The sequence below is a fragment of the Rosa rugosa genome, chromosome 3 (assembly GCF_958449725.1).
Source record: "Rosa rugosa chromosome 3, drRosRugo1.1, whole genome shotgun sequence".
In the NCBI taxonomy this organism is placed as follows: Eukaryota; Viridiplantae; Streptophyta; class Magnoliopsida; order Rosales; family Rosaceae; genus Rosa; species Rosa rugosa.
The window spans coordinates 50,876,735-50,898,783 of NC_084822.1; the positions used below are offsets into that span (position 1 = coordinate 50,876,735).

The 22,049-nt window shown below is 40.9% G+C and overlaps 2 protein-coding genes across 6 annotated transcripts; one reads left to right on the top strand and one right to left on the bottom strand.

Moving 5' to 3' along the window:
* Positions 1-2,713: 2,713 nt before the first annotated feature.
* On the bottom strand, positions 2,714-4,400 carry LOC133739446 (protein POLAR LOCALIZATION DURING ASYMMETRIC DIVISION AND REDISTRIBUTION). The gene is made up of 3 exons (XM_062167221.1): positions 3,825-4,400; positions 3,288-3,745; positions 2,714-3,165 (listed from the first exon to the last, which is right to left on the bottom strand). Exons 1-3 carry the CDS (start codon positions 4,144-4,146, stop codon positions 2,881-2,883), a joined length of 1,065 nt encoding a protein of 354 aa, XP_062023205.1. The 5' UTR covers positions 4,147-4,400; the 3' UTR covers positions 2,714-2,880.
* A 6,443-nt stretch (positions 4,401-10,843) lies between these two features.
* LOC133741309 (formin-like protein 6) lies at positions 10,844-19,414 on the top strand. Of its 5 annotated transcripts, none has more exons than XM_062169247.1 (18): positions 10,844-11,380; positions 11,897-12,628; positions 12,869-13,090; positions 13,204-15,182; positions 15,263-15,392; positions 15,806-15,877; positions 16,286-16,384; positions 16,531-16,572; positions 16,653-16,733; positions 16,826-16,876; positions 16,966-17,047; positions 17,386-17,480; positions 17,660-17,731; positions 17,824-17,940; positions 18,366-18,434; positions 18,543-18,609; positions 18,753-19,116; positions 19,194-19,414. In XM_062169247.1, the coding sequence occupies exons 1-17, from the start codon at positions 11,378-11,380 to the stop codon at positions 18,944-18,946; spliced, it is 4,107 nt and encodes a 1,368-aa protein (XP_062025231.1). In that variant the 5' UTR covers positions 10,844-11,377; the 3' UTR covers positions 18,947-19,116; positions 19,194-19,414. The 5 variants fall into 5 exon arrangements, with proteins under 5 accessions (XP_062025231.1, XP_062025226.1, XP_062025228.1 ...); XM_062169242.1 differs by having other exon boundaries at positions 10,845-11,380; positions 11,928-12,628; XM_062169244.1 differs by having other exon boundaries at positions 10,845-11,380; positions 11,928-12,628; positions 19,197-19,414.
* Positions 19,415-22,049: the final 2,635 nt, after the last annotated feature.

Consider the following 22,049-nt stretch of genomic DNA (forward strand, 5'->3'; position numbering starts at 1 on the left):
ATGAAGCTTACCATTATCTTTAGTTGAAACGAGAGGGTGGAAATCACGAGTTTGGACTCAAACTTGATATGAATAAGGCCTATGACCGTGTCGAGTGGGCTTTTCTAGAGATGGCTCTCACTAAATTTGGTTTCTCAAGGGCTTGGGTGAATCTGATCATGGCTTCCGTGTCTACTGTTTCCTTCTCTATTGTTCTGAATGGCAGCCCTGGAAATTTCTTTAATCCTAGCAGAGGACTTAGGCAAGGAGACCCCCTTTCTCCTTACCTATTTCTAATTGTTAGTGAGGTCCTATCCTGTCGTCTTTCCACTGCTATTTACAATAGTACTCTAGTGGGAATCAAGCTTACTAGGTCATGTCCAATCTTATCCCACCTTTTCTTTGCTGATGACTCCCTTTTTTTCATGAAAGGCACTTTGCTAAACTGTTGGCAGCTTGTGAGCCTCTTCAAAGAGTATTGTGAGGCGTCTGGTCAACAAATCAACCATGAGAAGTCAAGCATTTTTTTCTCCCCCAATACCCCTGAACAAATGAGAAGGATCATGGGTGCATTATTGGGTTTTGGGATGGTTGACAATCCTGGTACCTACCTTGGACTACCCGCAATTTGGGGTAGGTCAAAGAAGGAAGCTTTATCTTACATCAAGGAGCGGATTAGTCGGAAAATTGAGGGGTGGAAGGCTAGCTCACTCTCTACTGCCAGTAAAGAAGTTGTAATCAAATCTGTTGCTATGGCTATACCTGCCTACCCAATGGCTTGCTTCAAATTCCCAAAAGGAATCTGTGATGACATCAACTCGGCACTTAGCAACTTTTGGTGGGGATCTAATGAGTCAGGCAGCAAGATCCACTGGAAGAGTTGGGAGCATTTGGGAAAACCTAAAGAAGAGGGAGGACTTGGTTTTCGTGACCTCCACCATTTTAACCTTGCCCTATTGACAAAGCAGCGCTGGAGAATTATTCAACATCCTGACACTATTTGGGCTAAAGTACTAAAAGCTAGGTACTTCCCAGATTGTGATTTCATTAAAGCTCAGAAGGGTTATAGAGCTTCTTGGGGCTGGTCTAGCCTTATTGAAGCTAGAGATATACTTTTTAAAGGAACAAGCTGGCAAGTCATCAATGGCTACAAGATTAATATCTGGGAGGATAATTGGCTGCCTCCACCTAATATCAGACTGCTTTCAACTACTGGTCTTGATCATGGTAATGCTCCCAGGCTAGTGCATAATTTGATAGACTAGGACGCGTGCTCATGGGCTTTTGAGAGTATTCTGCATCTTCTTCAACCTATGGAGTTCGATAAAATCCTAGCTATACCTATAGGTCTTGGAGAAGGGGAGGACAAACTTATTTGGCTGTGGAGTAAGAGTGGGGTGTACTCAGTCAAGTCTGGGTGTCATTGGGTTCATTCCCTGAAATCAAGTCCCAGTGTCCCAAGGACTGGGTCCTCTCATTCTATTACTTCCAAAAGCTGGAAACTTTTATGGAAGATTAAAACCCTCCCAAGAATCAAATTGCTCCTATGGAAAGTCCTAATTGGAGCAGCCTCATCTTTCCTAAATCTCTATCGGAGAAGGTTGATATCCTCTCCTCTCTGTCCAATCTGTGGGACTTTTGACGAATCTTTTGAGCATATGCTACTGCTTTGCCCATGGGTAGACTTAATTTGGTTTGGATCACCACTGGGACTCAAGTTCGATAAGCAAAAAATCACTACTATTGATATGTGGTTACATGATATATCAAAGTCTCATTTTAGTACAACAGAAAGGATTTGGGTACTCACTTTGATCAGTTTCCTGTGCTGGGCTATTTGGAAAGTTCGGTGTGATTATGTTTATCAACACAAGCAGCTTAACCCTCCTCAAGTTCTCCAGTATGGTGTCAATTTGGCACTTGAATTTTGGAATGCCTCTGTTCCTCGTCCCAAGATCCTTTCTAATGATGGTTCTACTGGTAAAACTTGGAAACCTCCCCCACTTGGTATCGCTGCTATTAATTGTGATGCAGCCTGGATTAGCCCGTCGGATAGTGGTCTGGGGGTTGTTATTAGGACGGACGATGGAAGCTCGATCTGTGGTGCCTCTAAACATTGCTGCAATGGCTCACTGATAATTGCAGAAGCTCAGGCAGTACTCCTAGGAGTGAACTTAGCTACTGAAATTGGCCTGAAGAGAGCAATTGTTCAATCTGATTCATTAGATGTAATCATTGATCTCAAGTGTAGCACTACATGCAAGAACTGGTCTATTGCTCCTATAATCGAAGAAATTCGTAAAAGGAGTATGTTTTTTTATCAGATTACCTGGGAATGGATTCCCCGAGAAGCGAATCGAGCAGCTTATGTAGCGGCTTCGCTTGCCAATCGGAGGGTGGGTCTTGACAGATGGGCCAACAGGCCACCACCTTCTATGACAATGGTCCTCCGGAATGATGGTCTTCCATGCCCCCATGTCTGAAGACTGTCGAGCTGAATGCTCGCACTTTTGTGGTTTCCTATTTCTATTTCTGGGTTGTATCCCCTTCTGCTACAATAAGCTACATCCAACGGGGCCTCTTTATTATGTTATGTATGGGCCTCTATGCCAACTGGGCTATTTCTGGGCTTTGCCCTTTTCAATGAAATTTTTCAGTTATCCAAAAAAAAAAAAAAGTTGCATAGGTTGAGCTGTTTGTAAATTTGTTTCGCTTACAATGGAAAACAACTGTGAAAAGACAAAACTATGACGATATATTCTCGATCAAAGTAGTACAAAGTTCAATCATAAACAGACAGACTAGCTACATGTCACACTTGACTACTACAATTGAAAGACCAGGACAGCCAATCTTCAAAATGGAAATCAATCCTCACCCTCTGTACAATTTGGTTGTTTCCTAACCATGCGAATATGAAGGTTCTGGATCACGGCCTGACATAAGTATTGCAGCGTTTCTCCACCAAGAAACCTCTCTTTCTTTCTCCTCAAGCTTCTGCTCTGCACATTCTAAAGCATCTTCCAGTTCTTTTATCCGCTCTTCTTGTCTCGCTTCCAGCACTAGATGCAATTTTCTCTCCAGTTCAAGCGGAGCAAATCCACAGCCCCAGAGCATTTCATGATCACTGTAATCCGTTGATGCTGAGTCCCCTTCACGACGGTTTGAACCAATGTCTCCCATACCCTGCCACATTTTCAACACTTAGAAACATTCATTTCACGAGGTATTTAATCCCCCAAAAAAAGTAGGAAATCAAGTCCATCTTTTAAACTTATAAAAGTAAACAAGGGGTAATTAATATGTACCTCTAGCCTCTGCTGCTGTGGGGACTTTGAAATGGATGAATTACTTTCTGAATCCAATTGGAGCTGCATTCTTTCTAATTCGGCTCGAAGCTCTGCCTCTAGTTGATCTATTCCTGCCACGTATTCGTCTCCTTCTCCTTCATTTCCAACACAATAATCTGAGCACTCGTCGCGGCCGCCAACAGATTGAAGAGAAAACTGGCTACCAGAGGTCGATGCTTGTTGGAAATTGGTGGAGAAAGAAGTGAAATTAATCTCATTAGACTCCGCCGCCGGCTTAGGGTTGTTTGTAAGTGCATTCTTACCGCCCATTTCCTGTTTGGCATTTTGGAGAATCAGCTCCATCTGTGTCCGCAATTCCACCATCTTGTTGAGTTCATTTTTACCAGCAGCAACCACACAAAGCAGACCACACGCCACCCCCAAATTGAACGAGCTCGAATCCATACCACAACGTCCTGTAATTTGTAGTCATAAGAAAAATGAACCAGACTCGACAAAACATACAAGTAATCAACAACTTCATTTCAGTCGTACCTGACCCTCCGTCGCTGTTGAAACCATTTGTGGAACACCTGGTGTGGGGGAGATTGCTTTCTTTGACGATTTCGTTGTCTCTTTTGTCGCTCCGTGCGTTAACTTTTCTGTGTCTGGCACGCTTGAGAGCGGAGAACCATCGGGAAACGATCCGGCGCGGCGTGGAGCACTGTATAATGGTGAGGTGGTGGTCGGTCTTTCGGGGTTGGTCCATTTCAAACAAGTCTCCGTCTCCGTCTCCGTCGTCGAGTAGAATATCAGCGATTCGGAGAATGCGGCGAGTCTCGTGGGTTTTAAAGGACTCCTCCTCCTTCTTCTGCATCTTTCTGAAATAAATGCGATGATTTCCCAGTGACAGAGTGGACGGACAGATTTAAATCGTCGACAGATATGGAGGGAAATTCATTGGGACTTCGCCGCACATTCCCCTAGGGTTTACCGATTTCAATTTCCATTTCCTCTCTCTACTCTAATACAGTATTTATGATCATACCCAACCAGATTTTATTTTATTTTTTCATGGAATTTGATAATCAAACATTCAAACCCCTTTATTTAATTTAATTTAATTTCTACGAAACAAATTTTGAATTTCGAATTTCGAATTTCAAATCTGCTGGTTTTCTCTTTTCTTTTAATATTGTTGTCCAGTTATTATCACTTTTTATTAATTTGGAATTATCAGCACCAACCAAAAAAAACAAAAGATTTATCACCACCAACCTAACAAGCCAAAACCATTAATTAGGAAAGTTAATGGAATGATTCTCTGTATACGCACCAACGGTTTCAAAAATAACCAGATTCATGCCATAATAAGATGAAGCAATCGTTAATTATGGTATAAAATCTTGCCAGAATTTCAGTCTACCGGTGGTTACAAATACATGAACTAAATCTAATTAAAATGAATATGCCCTCACTATACCATTTAGAACTTACGATCTCGCACTTAGGTTATAAGTTAATATTCCATACTCAGTCGTGCTCAACTAAATTAAAAGTACGGATATAAATTGTGAGCTCTGAAAAAATATATCGAGATAAAGTGAGATCGTTCAAAATAAATTTTACGATCTCGATAATTATTAAGGTCTTCGGGAATAATTATCGAAAATTTTCACAAGGTGAAATCTTAAAATTTTGGATTTTACAATAAAGTACATGATGTGACGAGTCCGTGAGAATTTTCAGGTAATTTTTTGGACACCGCGGTCCTCCTTGGTCGTTCTATGCTTTTGGGTTTGTCTCCGACCTTTTAGAGTACGAATTGGCACCTGGACGAGCTCGATACATTGAAAAGGTTCAAGTGGTGAGTTGGGGTGCACGTTGCCATTGTGGTACCACCACTTGTGGTGGCGGTTTGAATTTCCTTTTGGGTTTAATTCCGATCACAGTGTGTTTTACTTATGGGTTATTGATGCTTTGTTATCGAAATCACCGAATGGGTGAAAAGTGGAGACGGTGAAGGAGAACTTTCTCCGGTTCACTGTATTCCTTTGTAGAGAAAGCGAAGGCAGCAACTCACAATTAATCTTAAATTCATACGAGTAAGGTGAGCTAGAGATTATGATTGTTGTTGTTGGATTTCTGTTGGAATTTGATTCCTGTTGTGGAAGGTTGTTCAAGTTAGAACTGGTCATATAGTTGTTGGAATTTGATCTCCTGCTTATATGTTTGATTTTATCAAATTGTCGTTGTTGTTGTTGTTGTAGTTTGAAGTATGTATTGAAATAAGGAAGAAATTGTGGATCAGTTGGTGAATCTGTTGTCAAAACTGGTCGGATATCAAAGTGTGAACCGTAGTGATGCTAAGAAATGGTTTAAGTCGTAATATGGGGTGTCCATAATAATTTAACGGAATTACTATGCGATGCAATTAAGTCAATTGGAAGTGATATGTAAATGGAATTAGGACTCCAGTTACCCGAGGAACGGAAGGTTCGTGACTCTTAGAGTACGTGAAGAAAACATCGGAATCTAGGTAGGGGATTCGGGATTCTCCTCGATTAGTGGTTTTATTATATTATGCTTTTTATAAAACGATGCATGTTAAGTCTATGTGGTTTGGTTATGTTAAAATGTAATGCGGACTAACCAAACCGTGAGAGATGTGATGGCTTGAGAGCGAAAGGTGACATTGACATCCTTGGGTTCAATCCCCTTAACCTCCGAAGGGTTTTAGCTACACCGGTCGGACGATGCGCGATCGCAATGACGACCCGATTCCGTGTGTGTATCTAGGTAGTGGACGCTCTCGCTATCTTTACCTGGTTATTAATTAATTTAATTTGAGGTAAGGTCGTGTAGTAGGTCTATGGGACCGACCATAAGGTAATTCTTGGATTTGGCGCCGTATTTATTTAAGCATTATGCATCGGTTTTCATATAAAATTTGTCGTTCTTATATGACATGGTTTTGAGTATATTTTTATACTGTGGCCACAAAGCAATACTATATTGTTTTCAAACCTAGTCGAGATGTTTTCCCAATGAGCAGCAAGGACGAAAGCTCACCCCTACAACAGTGTCGATGTAGGTACTGTGCACTGGTGACGGGATTGACGGATGGAGCAGAGTGTGCGGAAATAGCTTTGGTGAATAGTTGTAATGGAAATCAGGTTCCGTGTCTAGTCTTGAACTCTACTTCTTGAAAGTCATTAATCCGGAACTTGATAGTCCTTGTTCCGTCTTATATCGAAAATGTGTCAAGTCTTGTTTACTTTACTGGTGAATCAAAATCACTCTAGACAAACTAGTTCGATAAATAATTTTTTAAAAAGTTTTCACCTCAAAAAGTATTTCGAAGTTTCTGCTACGCGTTTTACGAAAAGATATTTAACAAAAATGCCTTGCAGGTTTTTAGAATGTAAACTGAACATTTAGTTTATGTCTTAGAGACACGCGGCACTATGACGTGCTCAAGCTGATGAGGTGCAGTTTGGGGCGTTAAATAAATATTTCACACGTGTGTGTAAGAAACCGGAAATGCTAGTATTCATCTAAAACCTCACATATTATATTATTCAAAGACAAAACAACCGAATTCCCTCTATATCGGCAATTTTAAATAATTAGATGCAAATTTGTTAAGTTCACCTCTTGTTTTATGACACTCAAGCATTTTTAGAGTTCACACATTAACATGATATTTTGGTTATTTCACATCATCGATAAAACATATTGAAACATGTTAAGGTAACTCATTTGGAGTATATGAAACATTAAAGTTGAGTTTAACGAAACTTTGGATGAAGTTATATAAAATTTGACCTCAATTTGATGATAGGAGACAAATTAGTAAAAATTTAAAAAATAATAATAATAATAATCTGTGGTCTCTTGTTTAGCTTACCTCATTACCATTGAGGAGGTTGCGGTTTGAAATCTTAGAGCAAGTCCACCTGTTGGGGGTAAATGTCAAGGTCGAAAAGTTACTGGGTCGACCGGTCAAGAAATTGTTCACTGCCACTAGACATGAGTTTCCACCCGTTCTGTTTATTGACCGGTCAGTTACTGTTCATTGATTTTTTTTTTTTAAATTTGTTTATTGTAAAATTGAAATATATTTGATGTAAATCGATCATTTGCATACTCTTTGTGAGTCCCGGAATTCATCGAGCTTAATTGAGATCGTTCGTTAAATTATTTGCATACTCTGTAATTATAAAAGATGCTTGAGAATATTTTTAGAAATTTTCACAAGTGAAATCCGTGATTTAAGAGTTGGATAATAAAGTACATGATACAACGAGTTCGTCGGGATTTTCGGGGAATTTTTCAGATACCCGAGTTATTTATAATAATTTTTCAAAATTACGGGATTTTAGAAATTATTAAAAGAAAAAAGAGAAATTTGTGCTATGCGATTTGGGCCATTGAAATACCCACAGACTTCATCGTAGCCGTCCAAATTCAATTATTGGAGGCTATATATTGGATCAGATCGGGTCAAACATGGCAGACCACAAAAGCTTCTTATGGGCTTTTGACCTACGGGCGCAACTCAGAAACCCAGAAAGAGAATCCAACCGGCACTCCACCGTCCGGCCATCTCCCGACGGCGGACCACCTATGTCTGATCCCTCTCCTCAGCGCCGACATCCTCCTAGCGGTAGATTATCCAATCGGTGACCACAGCGACTATACGAGGCTCGAGAAGCATGAAGTTTTTCCGGCAGTTCGTGGCAATTTTTCGGCTGCTACGACGGCCGATTTAACTGCATGAGGTAGGAAATTTAGTCCTCTCAACACCCTCTACATACTAATATTCTCAGTTTTTGAAATCGATCAAGTTTTGATGATTTGGTTTCTAGGTACTCCTCGGTTCCGTTGCGGCTCTTCGGCACCGGCGACATCTCCGACACTGCTGGCTCAGTTCCCGTCGTGGCCTTGCTAACGTCAGCCATGATATGGAGCGGGCCGAGCTGGCAGCCGGTCTCCATGGGTCAAGAATTATGTCAAGGCTTTGCCTTTTTTCTTGGCCTCGGTCATGAAAATCCAAACTTTGGCTGGTTAAAACTTTGCCAGTGAAAGCTTCTTTTTCCCAATTCATGGTCACCACCTAAGATTGATGAGGTGGGGAGGCCGGTCAAGGAGAAACCGGTGGACATGCTCTTATTGCTATCACCGATTGGTGGGGTGGCATGGAAAGCCAGGAAAGGTGAAGGGAAGCAGATAACTTTATTATCCTAGATTGCACACTTGGTTTTGATTCAGTTTAGTCAGTGATTAGCCCTTCCTAAATATTGACGAAAATTGATCACACTAACAATGTCATAAATAATCGGATGCATTGAGATCAGTTGGTGTGCCGTGAGTAATACTAAGGTGGCTGTTCACCAACCTCTTTTATCCAAAAACCAAATTAATATCGGTTAAATGGTGTTGGTGCAAATTTATAAAAATATGAAATTGACGTTGTTATTTACTAATTATTTCTTAACCGGCGAGAGATTCTTAGGTATAGCAAGTGTGCTACATGACGATATGCCCAACCAATCAATGCATATGCAGGGGGTATTTTGAATATTTTATTTCATTAAACATGAGTAGTTTCAAAATACAAATAAAGAACAGATAAACATAATTGACCGGACGTACCAGCCACATGACACGTCTGCCCTACTAAAAAATTTCTCTTCCAACCGACACACCGAGTACAACCCTATTAAATTCTAATGTACACAACAAGTGAACAAACATATCCGCTCTTTTTCCTCTCATCATAAATCCAAACGAGAAATAAAAAGTAGTGGCCCTTCCAATTTTTATTGGCTAATTAATTTGGTCGGTTGTACAAATCATTTGTAGTCTTAAACAATCTGATTAAGAATGCTAGATTATCGTCGTCGGGTCCTCTGTTCACCTTTGATATTTTAGACATATTAAAATCAGGTGGCACATATAATTTGCGTGTTTTTTGGAGCTTTGAAACCCTTATACCTGCATTAATTTGCGTGTCTTAGTTCTTGTTTCACGTTAGTTACTCAAGATGATAATATTATGTGGTGAGCATCTAATTTGTTGGGGCAAAGGTTTGAGAACATTACAAGTAGATACTTCCCGCCATATTTCATAAAATTAGTCACTAGTTATTAATGCACTAGGAAACACACGTAACAACAAAAATCTCAACAAATAAAGAATTAGAATAACTAGGTCCGCTTATCTAAGGAATAATTTTTAAGAGAGTGTGAGGAATAAATGAATCTAACAGCTGAAAACAAATACACAGTTTTAAGCTGTTATAATTTCAGCTTTTTAATTTAACAGATGCGGTTGAGATGTATTTGGCTCTCACAGTTCCTTAAAATTGTCCATTCTTTTTTAATTAAGAGACAAAAGTTTTTTTTTTGATGCGGAATCAAGAGACAAAAGTTTATGATTTTATTCATCTCAAGCCAAAATGGCCGTTCCATACCTTTTCGCTGCCATCAAACAAAAGAAGAATATGTGTTAGCACCCGCAGTGGTACATAAAAATATGTCACTCATTGAATAATGCTCACAGAAAACAATAACTTGAATCCTCATTAGGTTTTACTCCAGAAGATTTGCTAGAAACACAAATAAAAGTGCGTAGCTCCCTATAAAACGTAGGGAATTATTGAAAGTAAACTAAGCTACTAACATATGAACAATTGGTTTGAGTTATGCCACCGACAAAGCAACTCCGACCACCCATGAGCCCCAAACACGTAACTCAAGCAAACCCGAACACAAATTGGTTTGAGTTCACCCATATGCCAATTTGATGTAGTCCCTCTCAATTTGCCATTGACATCCCCATAATCAGAACAGCCCGACCACCGTGCTTCAGAAGTGTTGCACCAGAATCACCCATCCTGCCAAAACTTTAAGCAGCAGCACTCCAAGGAAAATGCCCTTTAGCCCTTGGATGAAATCACCCGTCCGACAACAGACCATGAAACATCGGCAAAGTTGGTGGCTTGCTCAGATGTCATGCGCCACTGGAAGAGCGCTATTGCACAAATACCAGACTCTACTTGGCAACGGCTATTCATGCGCATTTGAGTTCAAGTGTAGGGTCATTTTGGATGTGCTTCATTGTTTCATTAAAAAGTTAAATTGCTTAGGTAACGGCTATTTCTGACAACTTTACTATGATGGATCCTTATTTATAATTTCGCTGATTTATAAAAGAGTGTGAAACAAATGTTTTTAGAAAACGGTTTGTGGCTTTGTGCGAGTGAGTCAGGAAGAGAAGTTGCACGCACGCACGCAAAGTAAGGAAATAAAATAATTGTGTAAAAGAAAGAGAAAGTCTTGCGTACGGCAGACGTAAAGTACACGTGGTACGGGCTGACCAATCAGACCCTTAGCAGGGGGGTATTTTGGGTATTTCACCTTTAAAAATCAGAGACATTTTCGGAATGAAGTAAAATTTTTGTGGGTTATGATTGGGCAGCCGCACGGCCACGTGGTGCGGCTGCCGTACGCAAGAATTTTTCTTAATGATGTCGCTCGTAACCTACAGACAGAGACACAGAGAGAAAGAGAAAGACAAAGCCCCGATCCCCCTTCCTTTCCTTTCCTTGATTATTATCTCTTCCTGTTCTGTTTAACAAAATTCCCAATATCCGACTTGTTTCTCTCTCCTCTCACTATAACGTACGAAGAGGAGAAGCTCACAACGTTCACGTTCTCTGTCTCAGTCCCCAACGACGACGCTCCTCTGTTGTTGTTCTTGTTCTTGATTGAAAGCTAAGTCTCTCTCTGATACACACACACACACAGACCCCAAGTGTGAATGCCAAGACAGCCCCTGCAACAACAACAGCAACACGATTAAAGTTTTCCTTAGAGACCCAGCAAAATCACACGCTCTCATCTCATCATCACCCCACTCCTATTCATTATATACATTTCCCAATTTTTGCCATGGGTTTGTGTCTTGGCCCAATGTCCCTGCGGTTTTAGGTCTACTACTCCTTGCTTGTTCTTTCGGATCTTGAAACGCAATGGCGCTCTTCAGAAAGTTCTTCTATCGGAAGCCGCCTGATGGCCTCTTAGAGATTTCCGAAAGGGTTTATGGTATGCGTCTCTCTACTTTCTCATTCTAGTTTTCGCTTTTCTCTGGGTTCGACATTGTGCCTTCAATTTCAAACACTGGTGCTGCTACCAACCTACGTATTTATTTGTTAGATTCTGGACTCATAAGTTAACTGCCTAGCTATTTTAATTTGAGGTGTCTATTCTTAGTGAACTTCACTAGTTTTATAGAAACTACATGAATGGAAATGGAGATTGTTCAACTATTGAACATGATTTTACCCATAGAAAGAAAGAAATTTGCAGATAACTTACTTTTTCCATATAAATGTAATGGTGCCCTTTGTGAGCTTATTTGTAATATGAGAACAATTTAATATTTATTAAAATTGTGTGGCATGATGCATTATAATGTGTAATAATCCATTTTATCTTCTCTTTTTATATACCCTTTGAAAGTTGAACAATGCGCATATTACTGAAAAGAACTATTTGTATGTTTGTTGGATTACATGTATGTGCTGCAGAAGAATTTACCACGTACATTTTTTTTTCTAGATGATTGCTATTAATTTCTCTCCACATGCAGTTTTTGATTGCTGTTTTAGCACGGACGTTTGGGAAGATGATGAGTATAAAGTCTACATAGGAGGCATAGTGGGTCAACTCCGTGAACAGTTCCTTGATGCTTCATTCATGGTCTTTAACTTTCGAGAAGGAGAAAACCAAAGCCTGATTGCTAATATATTGTCTGAGTATGACATGACAGTAATGGACTACCCACGACACTATGAAGGTTGCCCACTTCTCACAATGGAGACAATCCACCACTTCTTGAGATCAAGTGAAAGCTGGCTATCACTCGGTCACCAAAATGTGCTCTTGATGCATTGTGAACGAGGTGGATGGTTGGTTTTGGCCTTCATGCTGGCTGCACTCTTGATTTACCGGAAGCAGTACACTGGGGAGCACAAGACGTTAGACATGATCTACAAGCAAGCACCTCGAGAACTTCTGCAGTTAATGTCACCGCTGAATCCAATGCCCTCACAGCTGAGGTATCTTCAGTATATAACAAGAAGAAATGTTGGAACGCAATGGCCTCCACTAGATAGGGCACTTACATTGGACTGCATAATCATTAGATTAATTCCTAATTTGGATGGAGAGGGTGGTTGCCGTCCAATATTTAGAATATATGGACAGGATCCTTTCAGGGCTGCTCATCGGACTCCTAAAGTTTTGTTTTCTACTCCAAAAAGGAGCAAACTTGTACGATATTACAAGCAGGTGGTTTAAGGCATTTCTTTCACTTACATGCTGTTTTTTTTTTTCCCTGGTAATCGTAGATGGTTTTGACTGTGTTTTTGTCATTGCTCAACAAGAGCTTTTTCTTGGTAATTTGTTCTCATGTACGTTGATCACATTTATCTATCTGCTGATAAGGATATGGAAATGTGTTGTAGACATGTGATGTTTACATTTATCTTTATGTTGGAGTTCATTCTAATTCTTCATATATTGGTGCAGGTAGATTGTGAACTAGTTAAAATTGATATCCACTGCCATGTTCAAGGTGATGTGGTTCTAGAGTGTATTAGTTTGGATCATGATCTGGAACGTGAAGAGATGATGTTTCGAATTATGTTCAATACGGCCTTTATAAGGTCCAATATTCTAATGCTTAATCGTGATGAAATAGACATACTATGGAATGTTAAAGATCAATTTCCCAAGGATTTCAGAGCAGAGGTATCCATCCTCCCCTTCTGCTTTTCCTAATGTATAACAGCACTTTTTTTTTGTTTACATTACTACTATTTTCATCTCCAATAATACTATTATTAATTTTTATCTGATTGAAGGTTCTTTTCTCGGAGATGGATTCCGGTCCTTCTCTTATATCAATTGATTTGCCTGGTATTGAGGAGAAAGATGGCCTTCCAGTGGAAGCATTTGCAAAAGTCCAAGAGATCTTTAGCAGTGTAGATTGGCTACATCCAAAAACAGATGTAGAGCTTAATGTGCTCCAGCGGATTGCATCATCAAATGCTATTCAGAAACTGGATAGTGCTTCGGTCAATACCACAGAGCCAACTGCTGAACAACTTAAATCAGAAAATAATATCAAGAGTCCCACCTCCGTGGCTCAGGGGAAACATGGCAGTGCTTCTGCTTATGCTACAGAAACAGGCAAGTTATTGCCAGAGTCAAAACTTAAATCAGGAAGTAATATCAAGAGTTCCACATCCGTGGCTCAGGGGAAACAAGTCAGTGCTTCTACTGATGCTCCAGAAACAGGCAGGTTCTTGGCAGAGTCAATTCCTGCAAAACTTCAATCAGAACCAAAGGAGCCAGAAAATAATATCAAGAGTCCCACTCATGTGGCTTTTCGGGAGCAATCTATGTCAAACTTTGATCTGTCTGTAGATGCCTATTTAAGTAGAAAAAAGATTGAACCCCAAGAACTGCAAGTAGCTCTCCAACGGCCTGCCCAATCAAAATTCATAACTCAGCGAGTACATAAAGCTTCACTATCTGCACCAGTTTCATATTGTAGTTCCTTGCAAGGATCACCAGTGCCTATGTCGAGATATCAAAGTGCACCATCAGCCCTTGGCATTACAGCTCTGCTGCATGATCACGCTGCATCAAGTAGTGAAGAACAAATCACACATCCTGTGACTGTATCTCCACCTTCCCACTCTAGTACAGCTGCTGCTTTAACTGTACCTAAATCTGTGCAGCCTGGTCAGCTGTCTATTCCCATGCCTCGACTACCGTCATCATCACAATCACCATTGCCATTGTCATTGCAATCTTCAGGGAATGCAACTGTAGCAAAGACTCCTGCTGTTAATCCACCCTCTCCCCTGCCAGCAGCGGTTACCCAACAAACTTCAAATGCACTCCAAGACTCTGAAATTACATTACAGGGTAGAGGTCAGTCAGTGTTAGTTCCCTCTTCCCCTCCTCCACCTCCTTCCCTTTCAGGGGCATCTCCATCATCCTTTGTCAAGAGCTCAGTGTCAACTCCCCCTCCCCCTCCGCTGCCTCCGCCTCCACCCCCTTCTGTTTCAGAGGCATCTCCATGTCTCTCTGTCAAGAATTTAATTTCATCTCCTCCCCCTGCCCCTTCCTTTCGAGGAATATCCTCCGTGAAGAACTCAGTTTCAGCCCCAAATCCGCCTCCACCTCCAGCTCCTCCTTCCTTTCCAGGAACATCATCCTCTGTCAAGAACTCAGTTTCAGCCCCACCTCCCCCTCCGCCACCTCCTTTTTCAGGACGACCTTCATCATCCATTGCCAAAACCTCCACTGCAGCTCCCCCTCCCCCTCCCCCTCCACCCCCTGGTTCTGCTTCTTCAGCTGCTTGTCCCACTTCTTCTGTGCTGCAAATGGAGCCGTCAGCACCAGTCATATCTGGTCCCCCTCCACCACCTCCACCTCCTCTACGTTCAGGGCCTGCCTCAACTTCTGCTGCAACATCTTCAGCACCACCACCACCCCCTCCTCCAGCATTTGCATCAAAGGAATCCTTCTCCAAGAATTATGCACCTGTTCCACCCGTACCACCTCCTCCTCTTCCGAATGGAGTATTAAAAACTGCTGGTTCTGCCCCAACATCTCCTTCGAGGGCTAGTAATGTTAATGTACCTTCAATTCCCGGACCACCTTCTGGAGTTCTATTTAGTGCAAAGGGACGGGGTCTATCGCGTTCAAATTCAAGAAATCAGGCTCAACCTAAAAAGGCGAATCTGAAGCCATATCATTGGTTAAAATTAACAAGAGCGATGCAAGGGAGCTTATGGGCAGAGGCTCAAAGGCCTGATGAAGCAACCAAGTATGCCTCACTTGTTAAGGGATCTTTCAATTCATACAATGCAGAATCTTATAATTCTGATTTCATTAACTGTGTTCCAGGGCTCCAGAGTTTGACATGTCAGAACTTGAGAGTCTTTTTTCTGCAGCTACTCCAACTTCAGATCATGGAAATTCAGGGGGGAAATCTGGACGTCGAGCCACAGGACCTAAATCTGAGAAAGTTCAGCTGGTAAGTAGCATTCTATACCTTTTCCCTTTTTTTTTTAGTAACAGTGTGAGTTAACTTATGATTATAATTGGTTCTGCTTTCCGATGGCTTCCTCAAGGAATTTTGTAGCGTATAAATATGGATCAAATATTGATTTAGCTGTTTGTGCAGATGGAACATCATAGTATGTTTGCACCAAACCAATAGCAATGGTGCTTGGTCACTTAAGTCTATCCGTGCTTGCAACAGCTCTCTGATTATCTTTTTTTTTGCATATTGTAAAAGATATGATATTTGTGTTTTTGCAAGTCATATGCCATGAACTGAATATTGCTTTAGCAGATTTCCTTTTCTAGGTCTTTTTTCTTTTACACATGATTAATTGAGTTGTCTTTCTGCCCCAATATTCACGAGGGATGTTCTGGTTCTTGCAGATTGAGCTAAGGCGGGCTTATAACTGTGAAATAATGCTTACTAAAGTTAAAATCCCCTTGCCTGATTTGATGGTAAGCTAAATATAAAGGCATATATCTATTTCATTGCTTGCATATGCTCCTTAACAATTTGAGTTTAATTTGTGATTCTGTAAATGAATGGGTGCCAGACTGCCAGTAATAGGATGACATCGTATTTCTCTATATTGTTTCAATTTATATAAAAACAGTTATTCACTGTGGGATATTTGTGTTGATTTTACTTGTGTTAAAAACAGTAATAGTATCCTTTGACTTGACTACTGAACATGATGTCCTGATTAAGCAGGACAGTTATAAAAGCGTTTTTTTTTTCTTTCCTTTAATAGATGCATGATATATGCTTGTGTTCTGGTAACTAGATATTCGATGCAATGTTCTTAATCAAGAAACTCCAGCTTGTTTAATTGGTTCCTTGCTTTCCTTATTAACGTCTTTCAGAGTTCAGTGCTCACCTTGGATGAGTCAGCATTAGATATTGATCAGGTTGAGAACCTCATAAAGTTTTGTCCAACAAAAGAAGAGATGGACTTACTCAAGGTAACTTTCTATTTGTAATCCTCCACTCCACCTCAAGTTGAGAGCTTTTGTATATTTGAGCTGATTATTTTTATACCTGGAATTGCATACAAGACGTATGTAGGCCTTCTGTTTTCTTGAATAATATATTATGCTTTGGTGGGCAGGGTTATAACGGAGATAAGGAAAATTTGGGAAAATGTGAACAGGTGAGTGTGGATTATAATTTCCCCTGTTTACCTCTCACGTCATGATGCATACATTAATTTCCTTATGCAACTTATGACAGTTTTTCCTAGAATTAATGAAAGTGCCACGGGTAGAACCCAAGCTCAGAGTTTTCGCATTCAAAATACAATTCCATTCCCAGGTAAGGATAGTTTCTCTAATTATGAAGTTCCGGACGATATCTTAGTCTTGTGCTTGTTGTTATACATTTGTCCATGGCGCTGCATTTTTCAGGTTTCTGACCTTAGAAAGAATTTAAACACCGTCAATTCAGTAGCAGATGAGGCAAGCTTCTTCTCATTTTCTAGTATTTAAGGCTCTTTTCTTGATTGAACAATTTTCTCATAAAGCATTCCAATCAATGTGCTTTTCAGATCAGAAATTCAGAAAAGCTGAAAAGGATCATGCAAACCATTCTTTCTCTGGGTAATGCCTTGAATCATGGAACTGCAAGAGGTGAGTATATTTGGTTTATACATGTTCATGATGTATAGTATGGATATGTTATATCTCACAGCACACTTTGATGTTGTACAAAAGTTAAAGTACAGCTGTTGTGGTAAAAATACCAGAGTTGCAAGTTAGAAATAGTTTTCTGTTAATCGTAGCAAAGAAGCAGTAACTTATGAAAGAAACTACTTTGGCATGCATAGAAGACAAAAAAAGCTATATAATTAGTATCAAACTGGTCCTATTTCTTCTGTGGTTATTTTTAAAGATCTTTTTCCTTAAAGCTCCAATGCCCTGTATTTTTTCTCTGTGGCAGCAGTTATCTTATTTAATTACTCCTATAGGTTCTGCTATTGGATTTCGATTGGATAGCCTCCTAAAGCTCACTGATACGCGAGCCCGGAATAACAAGATGACTCTCATGCATTACCTTTGTAAGGTGAAGCATCATTTTTAAGACTTTTGGTCCATTTTATTTGGTATAACTTTTTTATATATTTAGCAACAGAAAACAAATTCTTAGGTTTAAATACAAACTGAACAGTGGCTGTTCTAACGTCATGAATTTTGAGCTCCTTCGCAATTGTGTTCATAATATTCACCTTTAACAAACTATAGGTACTTGTGGAAAAGCTGCCAGAACTTCTTGATTTTCCTAAAGACCTTGTAAGTTTGGAGGCTTCAACAAAGGTATGATGTCCTTTTTCTTTTGAATTCTATTAGGTACGATAAATTCCTTGTACATTTGGCATGAGTGAGCTGAATTTTCAATTATTATGTAGATACAATTGAAATATCTGGCAGAGGAAATGCAAGCCATCAGCAAAGGCTTAGAGAAGGTTGTACAAGAGTTGACTGCCTCAGAAAATGATGGTCCAGTGTCAGAAACTTTTTGCAAGGTTACATACACTCCTTCATGCATACATATCCACTGGGGTTAGCTAACTAAATTGCCTTTAGGATACAATAAGCTTCAAAGAGAACTAAGAAGAAAGATGTAAAGTAACCAAAGTTTCCAATGAAAGAAAAGGAACCAAAATGAAACGGGATAGAGGTACATGTAATTACCTCTCCTCGGGATTATGCAATGACCTGATGCCCCTTGTTTACTCGTTGAGGACCAGTCTCAGATAAATTTGAGAGTAGTATCTACCACTTCTTGGTATTCCTGATAACAAAAATATGGTCATCATAAATGAATACCATAAAGGTTCTCATATCAAACAGATTACCAATTGCAAAGATCTTGTTGCTGTTCATAGTATTTTGTTTCTATATTGTTATTTCAATAGTCACTTAATATTACGCACTTTGAAATGTTCAGACGCTAAAGGAGTTTCTTGGTCATGCTGAAGCTGAAGTGAGGTCCTTGGCTTTACTCTATTCTAATGTGGTACGTATGAAGTTTTGCTTAAGGCAGTTGGATTTGAACACCAATGGTTTGTTTGTGACGTGAAACGAAAACATTGTTAAGCGTATTATTCAATGGGTCTGTCTTCAGGGAAGAAATGCAGATGCATTGGCTCTTTATTTTGGGGAAGATCCTTCTCGTTGCCCATTTGAGCAAGGTAAATATATTGTAACAATTTCAGTTTATTATCTGCATATCTCTTGTGATCAAGTGCTGCGTCGTGCTTTTGTTTTCCCTTTCTACCTGTTTGTGTTTAATGTGTCATATTTTCTCTGTGCTTATTGGGAATTTATCCTTTAGTTGTCTCTACTCTGCTCAACTTTGTGAGGATGTTTGTCCGAGCTCATGAGGAAAACTGTAAGCAGCTTGAATTCGAGAGAAAGAAAGCCCTGAAGGAGGCAGAAAATGAGAAGATGAAAGCGGGAACTCTTTCAAGAAAGGAATCGGGGCGCTTGATACAGACTCCCATTAAGAGTGCCAATATTAAATCATAATGAATTATTTAACCACGTACTTTTGAGCAACAAAGCTGTTCTCACATGGATATATTTCTTCGATCTATGAATGAATCATCTGACCATCAGTTTTGATGACGTGGAGTAGAATGTCATATGATTCAAAAGTAATGTTGGTGGTATGCAGAAAGGGGAGACGTCCACTGTAAGTGAGTATTAATCCTATTAGATCTTACTTACATGTGATTATACAATTCTTCCTATAACATGGTCTATTGTTTTGCAGCAGAAGTTGATTCCAGAGTTCATGGAGCCTGTTCGATGAGCCGCCAATTGTGAGATACATTTGAGGAGTTGTATAAAAATGCCCAATAGTTAGCTTACTATCCTTTTTATATTATTAGTTACATAATGATTTTTCATTTTCAGATATAGGAATGTAAATCTTGATATGAGATGATAGTAGAGGGAAATATATTATAAAATCAACCAGTTATTTGAGGATTAGCTGCTAGTATGAACTTGTTGATATGATGAAGGGAAAAATTCACCAATGGTGTCTGAACACTTAGGGGACTTTCACAATGATACCTGAACATACAAAGTTATCAATGTGATACCTGGACTCATTTTTTCATATCAACGTCGTACCTACGACCAATTTCCGTCACGGAGCCGTTAAATTTTGCACGTGCGATGCACGTGAGTCACTTAATGAAGACAAAAAGACCGATTTACCCTCGGAAATAATTCACCAACGGTGTCTGGACACTTAGGGGACATTCAGAATGATACCTGAACTTACAAAGTTATCAATGTGATACCTGGACTCATTTTTTCATATCAACGTCGTACCTACGACCAATTTTCGTCACAGAGTCGTTAAATTTTGCACATAAGATGCACGTGAGTCACTTAATGAAGACAAAAGGACCGATTTACCCTCAAAAGTTTTTTTTTTTCCTTTTCTTTCTTTCTTTCTTTCTTTATTCTTTTTTTTTTTCCTTTTCTTTTCTTTCTTTCTTTTTTTATTCTTCTTCTTTTTCGGTTTCTTTATTATCTCCTTCTCTCCTTGCCAACACCACTGCTTTCGGAGAACCCACCATCGAATATGCAGAAAGAAAAATGGGGGAGAGCCACAACAACCTCCACCACCGCCCAATGGCGTCGTCCTCCGCTGCTTCTCGATTGGGTTTGGGGATAAGGACTGCTTCTTCCTCCACCGCCAGCACAATCGTGGAGCCTCGAGGCCACATTCTAAGGGCCACCGGCCGGAAGGACCGCCACAGCAAGGTCTGCACCGCCAAAGGCCCCAGGGGCCATCGCGTCTGGCTCGCCGCCCACACCGCCATTCAATTCTACGACGTGCAAGACCGGCTCGGATACGATCGGCCCAGCAAGGCCGTCGATTGGCTCATCAAGAAAGCCAAGGCTGCAATCGACGAGCTCGACGAACTGCCGCCGTGGAACTCGAACTCAATTTCTGTTCAGACAACATGCATATTCTCCGACGGTGCCGATATCCGCCGCGCAGGACATGCAGAACGCGAGCCTCCATTTCTCGATGGTGGAGGCTCCAAGTTCTTTGTCTGCTAATCGGCGAGGCGCAATGGTGGGTAGCAGCAGAGTGGCAGAGCTGGTGAATCAGAACAGCTCGAATTTTCTGCATGTGAGGATGGTGTGGAGGCCGAAGTTGTTAATCTTTGTCTGCCTACAATTGCCTCTGATCGAAGTTGGGCTAGAGGCCGAAGTTGTCGGCTAGACCGATGAAGTTGCAGGTGAGGATGGTGTGGAGGTGGTGTTGCATGTCAGGAACGACGGAGAGGATGGCGGGGTGGGATTGGAGCTGTGATTTGAGAGTGGAGGGCTGGCAGGGTCTGAGTTTCTGATCAATGGTGTATAAAAGGGGGTCGGAGGAGAGAACGAGAGTGGTAGTGGCTAAGTCGTTAGTGGTGGCGGCGAGGATGAACTCGGAGTGAGCGGCGAAGCCTCAGTGCACAATTTCAATTTGCTGTAGGTTTTGAAGTGGGGGGAACTAGAAACATCTGCGGTGCATGAAGGTGGATTGAGACGCAGAGGCGGTGTTTGATCGGCGATCGGCAGTGGGAATCGGAGTAGCAAGATGATTTGAATCTTGATGTTCATACCTACACTAGCAAGCTAGTTCTCTACATCACCAAGCATAAGTAACACCCTCTTTGGGACATCCACAAGCCATGGTGAGGCCCAACCGAGACTTGCATCTTGTAGCCCTATGTTCAAGCTACGCGGCGGTATCCGGAAGTCGCAAATCCGCCACCGGGAACCCACGTTCCCGCCCTTGCCAAGATGCCTCCACAACATAGCTTTCTACATGCTTCTAGGCTTTCTAGACTAGAAATATGTGGAAACTTGTCCCACATCGAAGAATAAGTAGAGGAAGGGCATTCCTTCATCTATAAAAGGAATGCCTCCTCCCACAACTCAACACATTCATTACATCTCTTGTAATTTCGTTGGGCCGCAAGGCTCGACACACTAGTACAACATTCAAGTGGACGTAGTCTCCCGCTCATGCGGAGGCGAACCACTATACATCTCGTGTCAACTCTCTCTCTCTATCTCTCTTTACTTATCGTTAACTAGAGTCCCCACGGATTCTAACATTAACATTTGGCGCCGTCTGTGGGAAGCCGACACACAAAGGCTTCGTCACCTACCACGAGCTTTGGCCGATCAACGCTCGCTCAACATGATTGGTCAACGCCCGGCGGGGTCGGTCAACGCCCATCAAGGCTTGATCAACTTTTGGTCAACGCCCAACTCAAAAAAAGTCACCGCTGAACTACCAAAAAAAAAAAAAAAAAAAAAGCTTCTGGGCGCCTCTCGGATATTACTTATGCTTGATGACTTCATGATTTGAACTCCCCAACCAAGAAGCTACTCTTACTTGGGGACTTCGGGGACTTGTTCATACCTACACTAGCAAGCTAGTTCTCTACATCACCAAGCATAAGTAACACCCTCTTTGGGACATCCACAAGCCATGGTGAGGCCCAACCGAGACTTGCATCTTGTAGCCCTATGTTCAAGCTACGCGGCGGTATCCGGAAGTCGCAAATCCGCCACCGGGAACCCACGTTCCCGCCCTTGCCAAGATGCC

Coding starts and splice junctions, on each gene's coding strand:
- LOC133739446 (XM_062167221.1), bottom strand. CDS start 4,146: ATGCAGAAGAAGGAGGAGGAGTCCTTTAAAACCCACGAGACTCGCCGC. Junction 3,746..3,824: donor CAACAGCGACGGAGGGTCAG/GTACGACTGAAA, acceptor TACAAATTACAG/GACGTTGTGGTATGGATTCG. Junction 3,166..3,287: donor CACAGCAGCAGAGGCTAGAG/GTACATATTAAT, acceptor AAAATGTGGCAG/GGTATGGGAGACATTGGTTC.
- LOC133741309 (XM_062169242.1), top strand. CDS start 11,308: ATGGCGCTCTTCAGAAAGTTCTTCTATCGGAAGCCGCCTGATGGCCTC. Junction 11,381..11,927: donor GATTTCCGAAAGGGTTTATG/GTATGCGTCTCT, acceptor CTCCACATGCAG/TTTTTGATTGCTGTTTTAGC. Junction 18,435..18,542: donor CTTTACTCTATTCTAATGTG/GTACGTATGAAG, acceptor GTCTGTCTTCAG/GGAAGAAATGCAGATGCATT.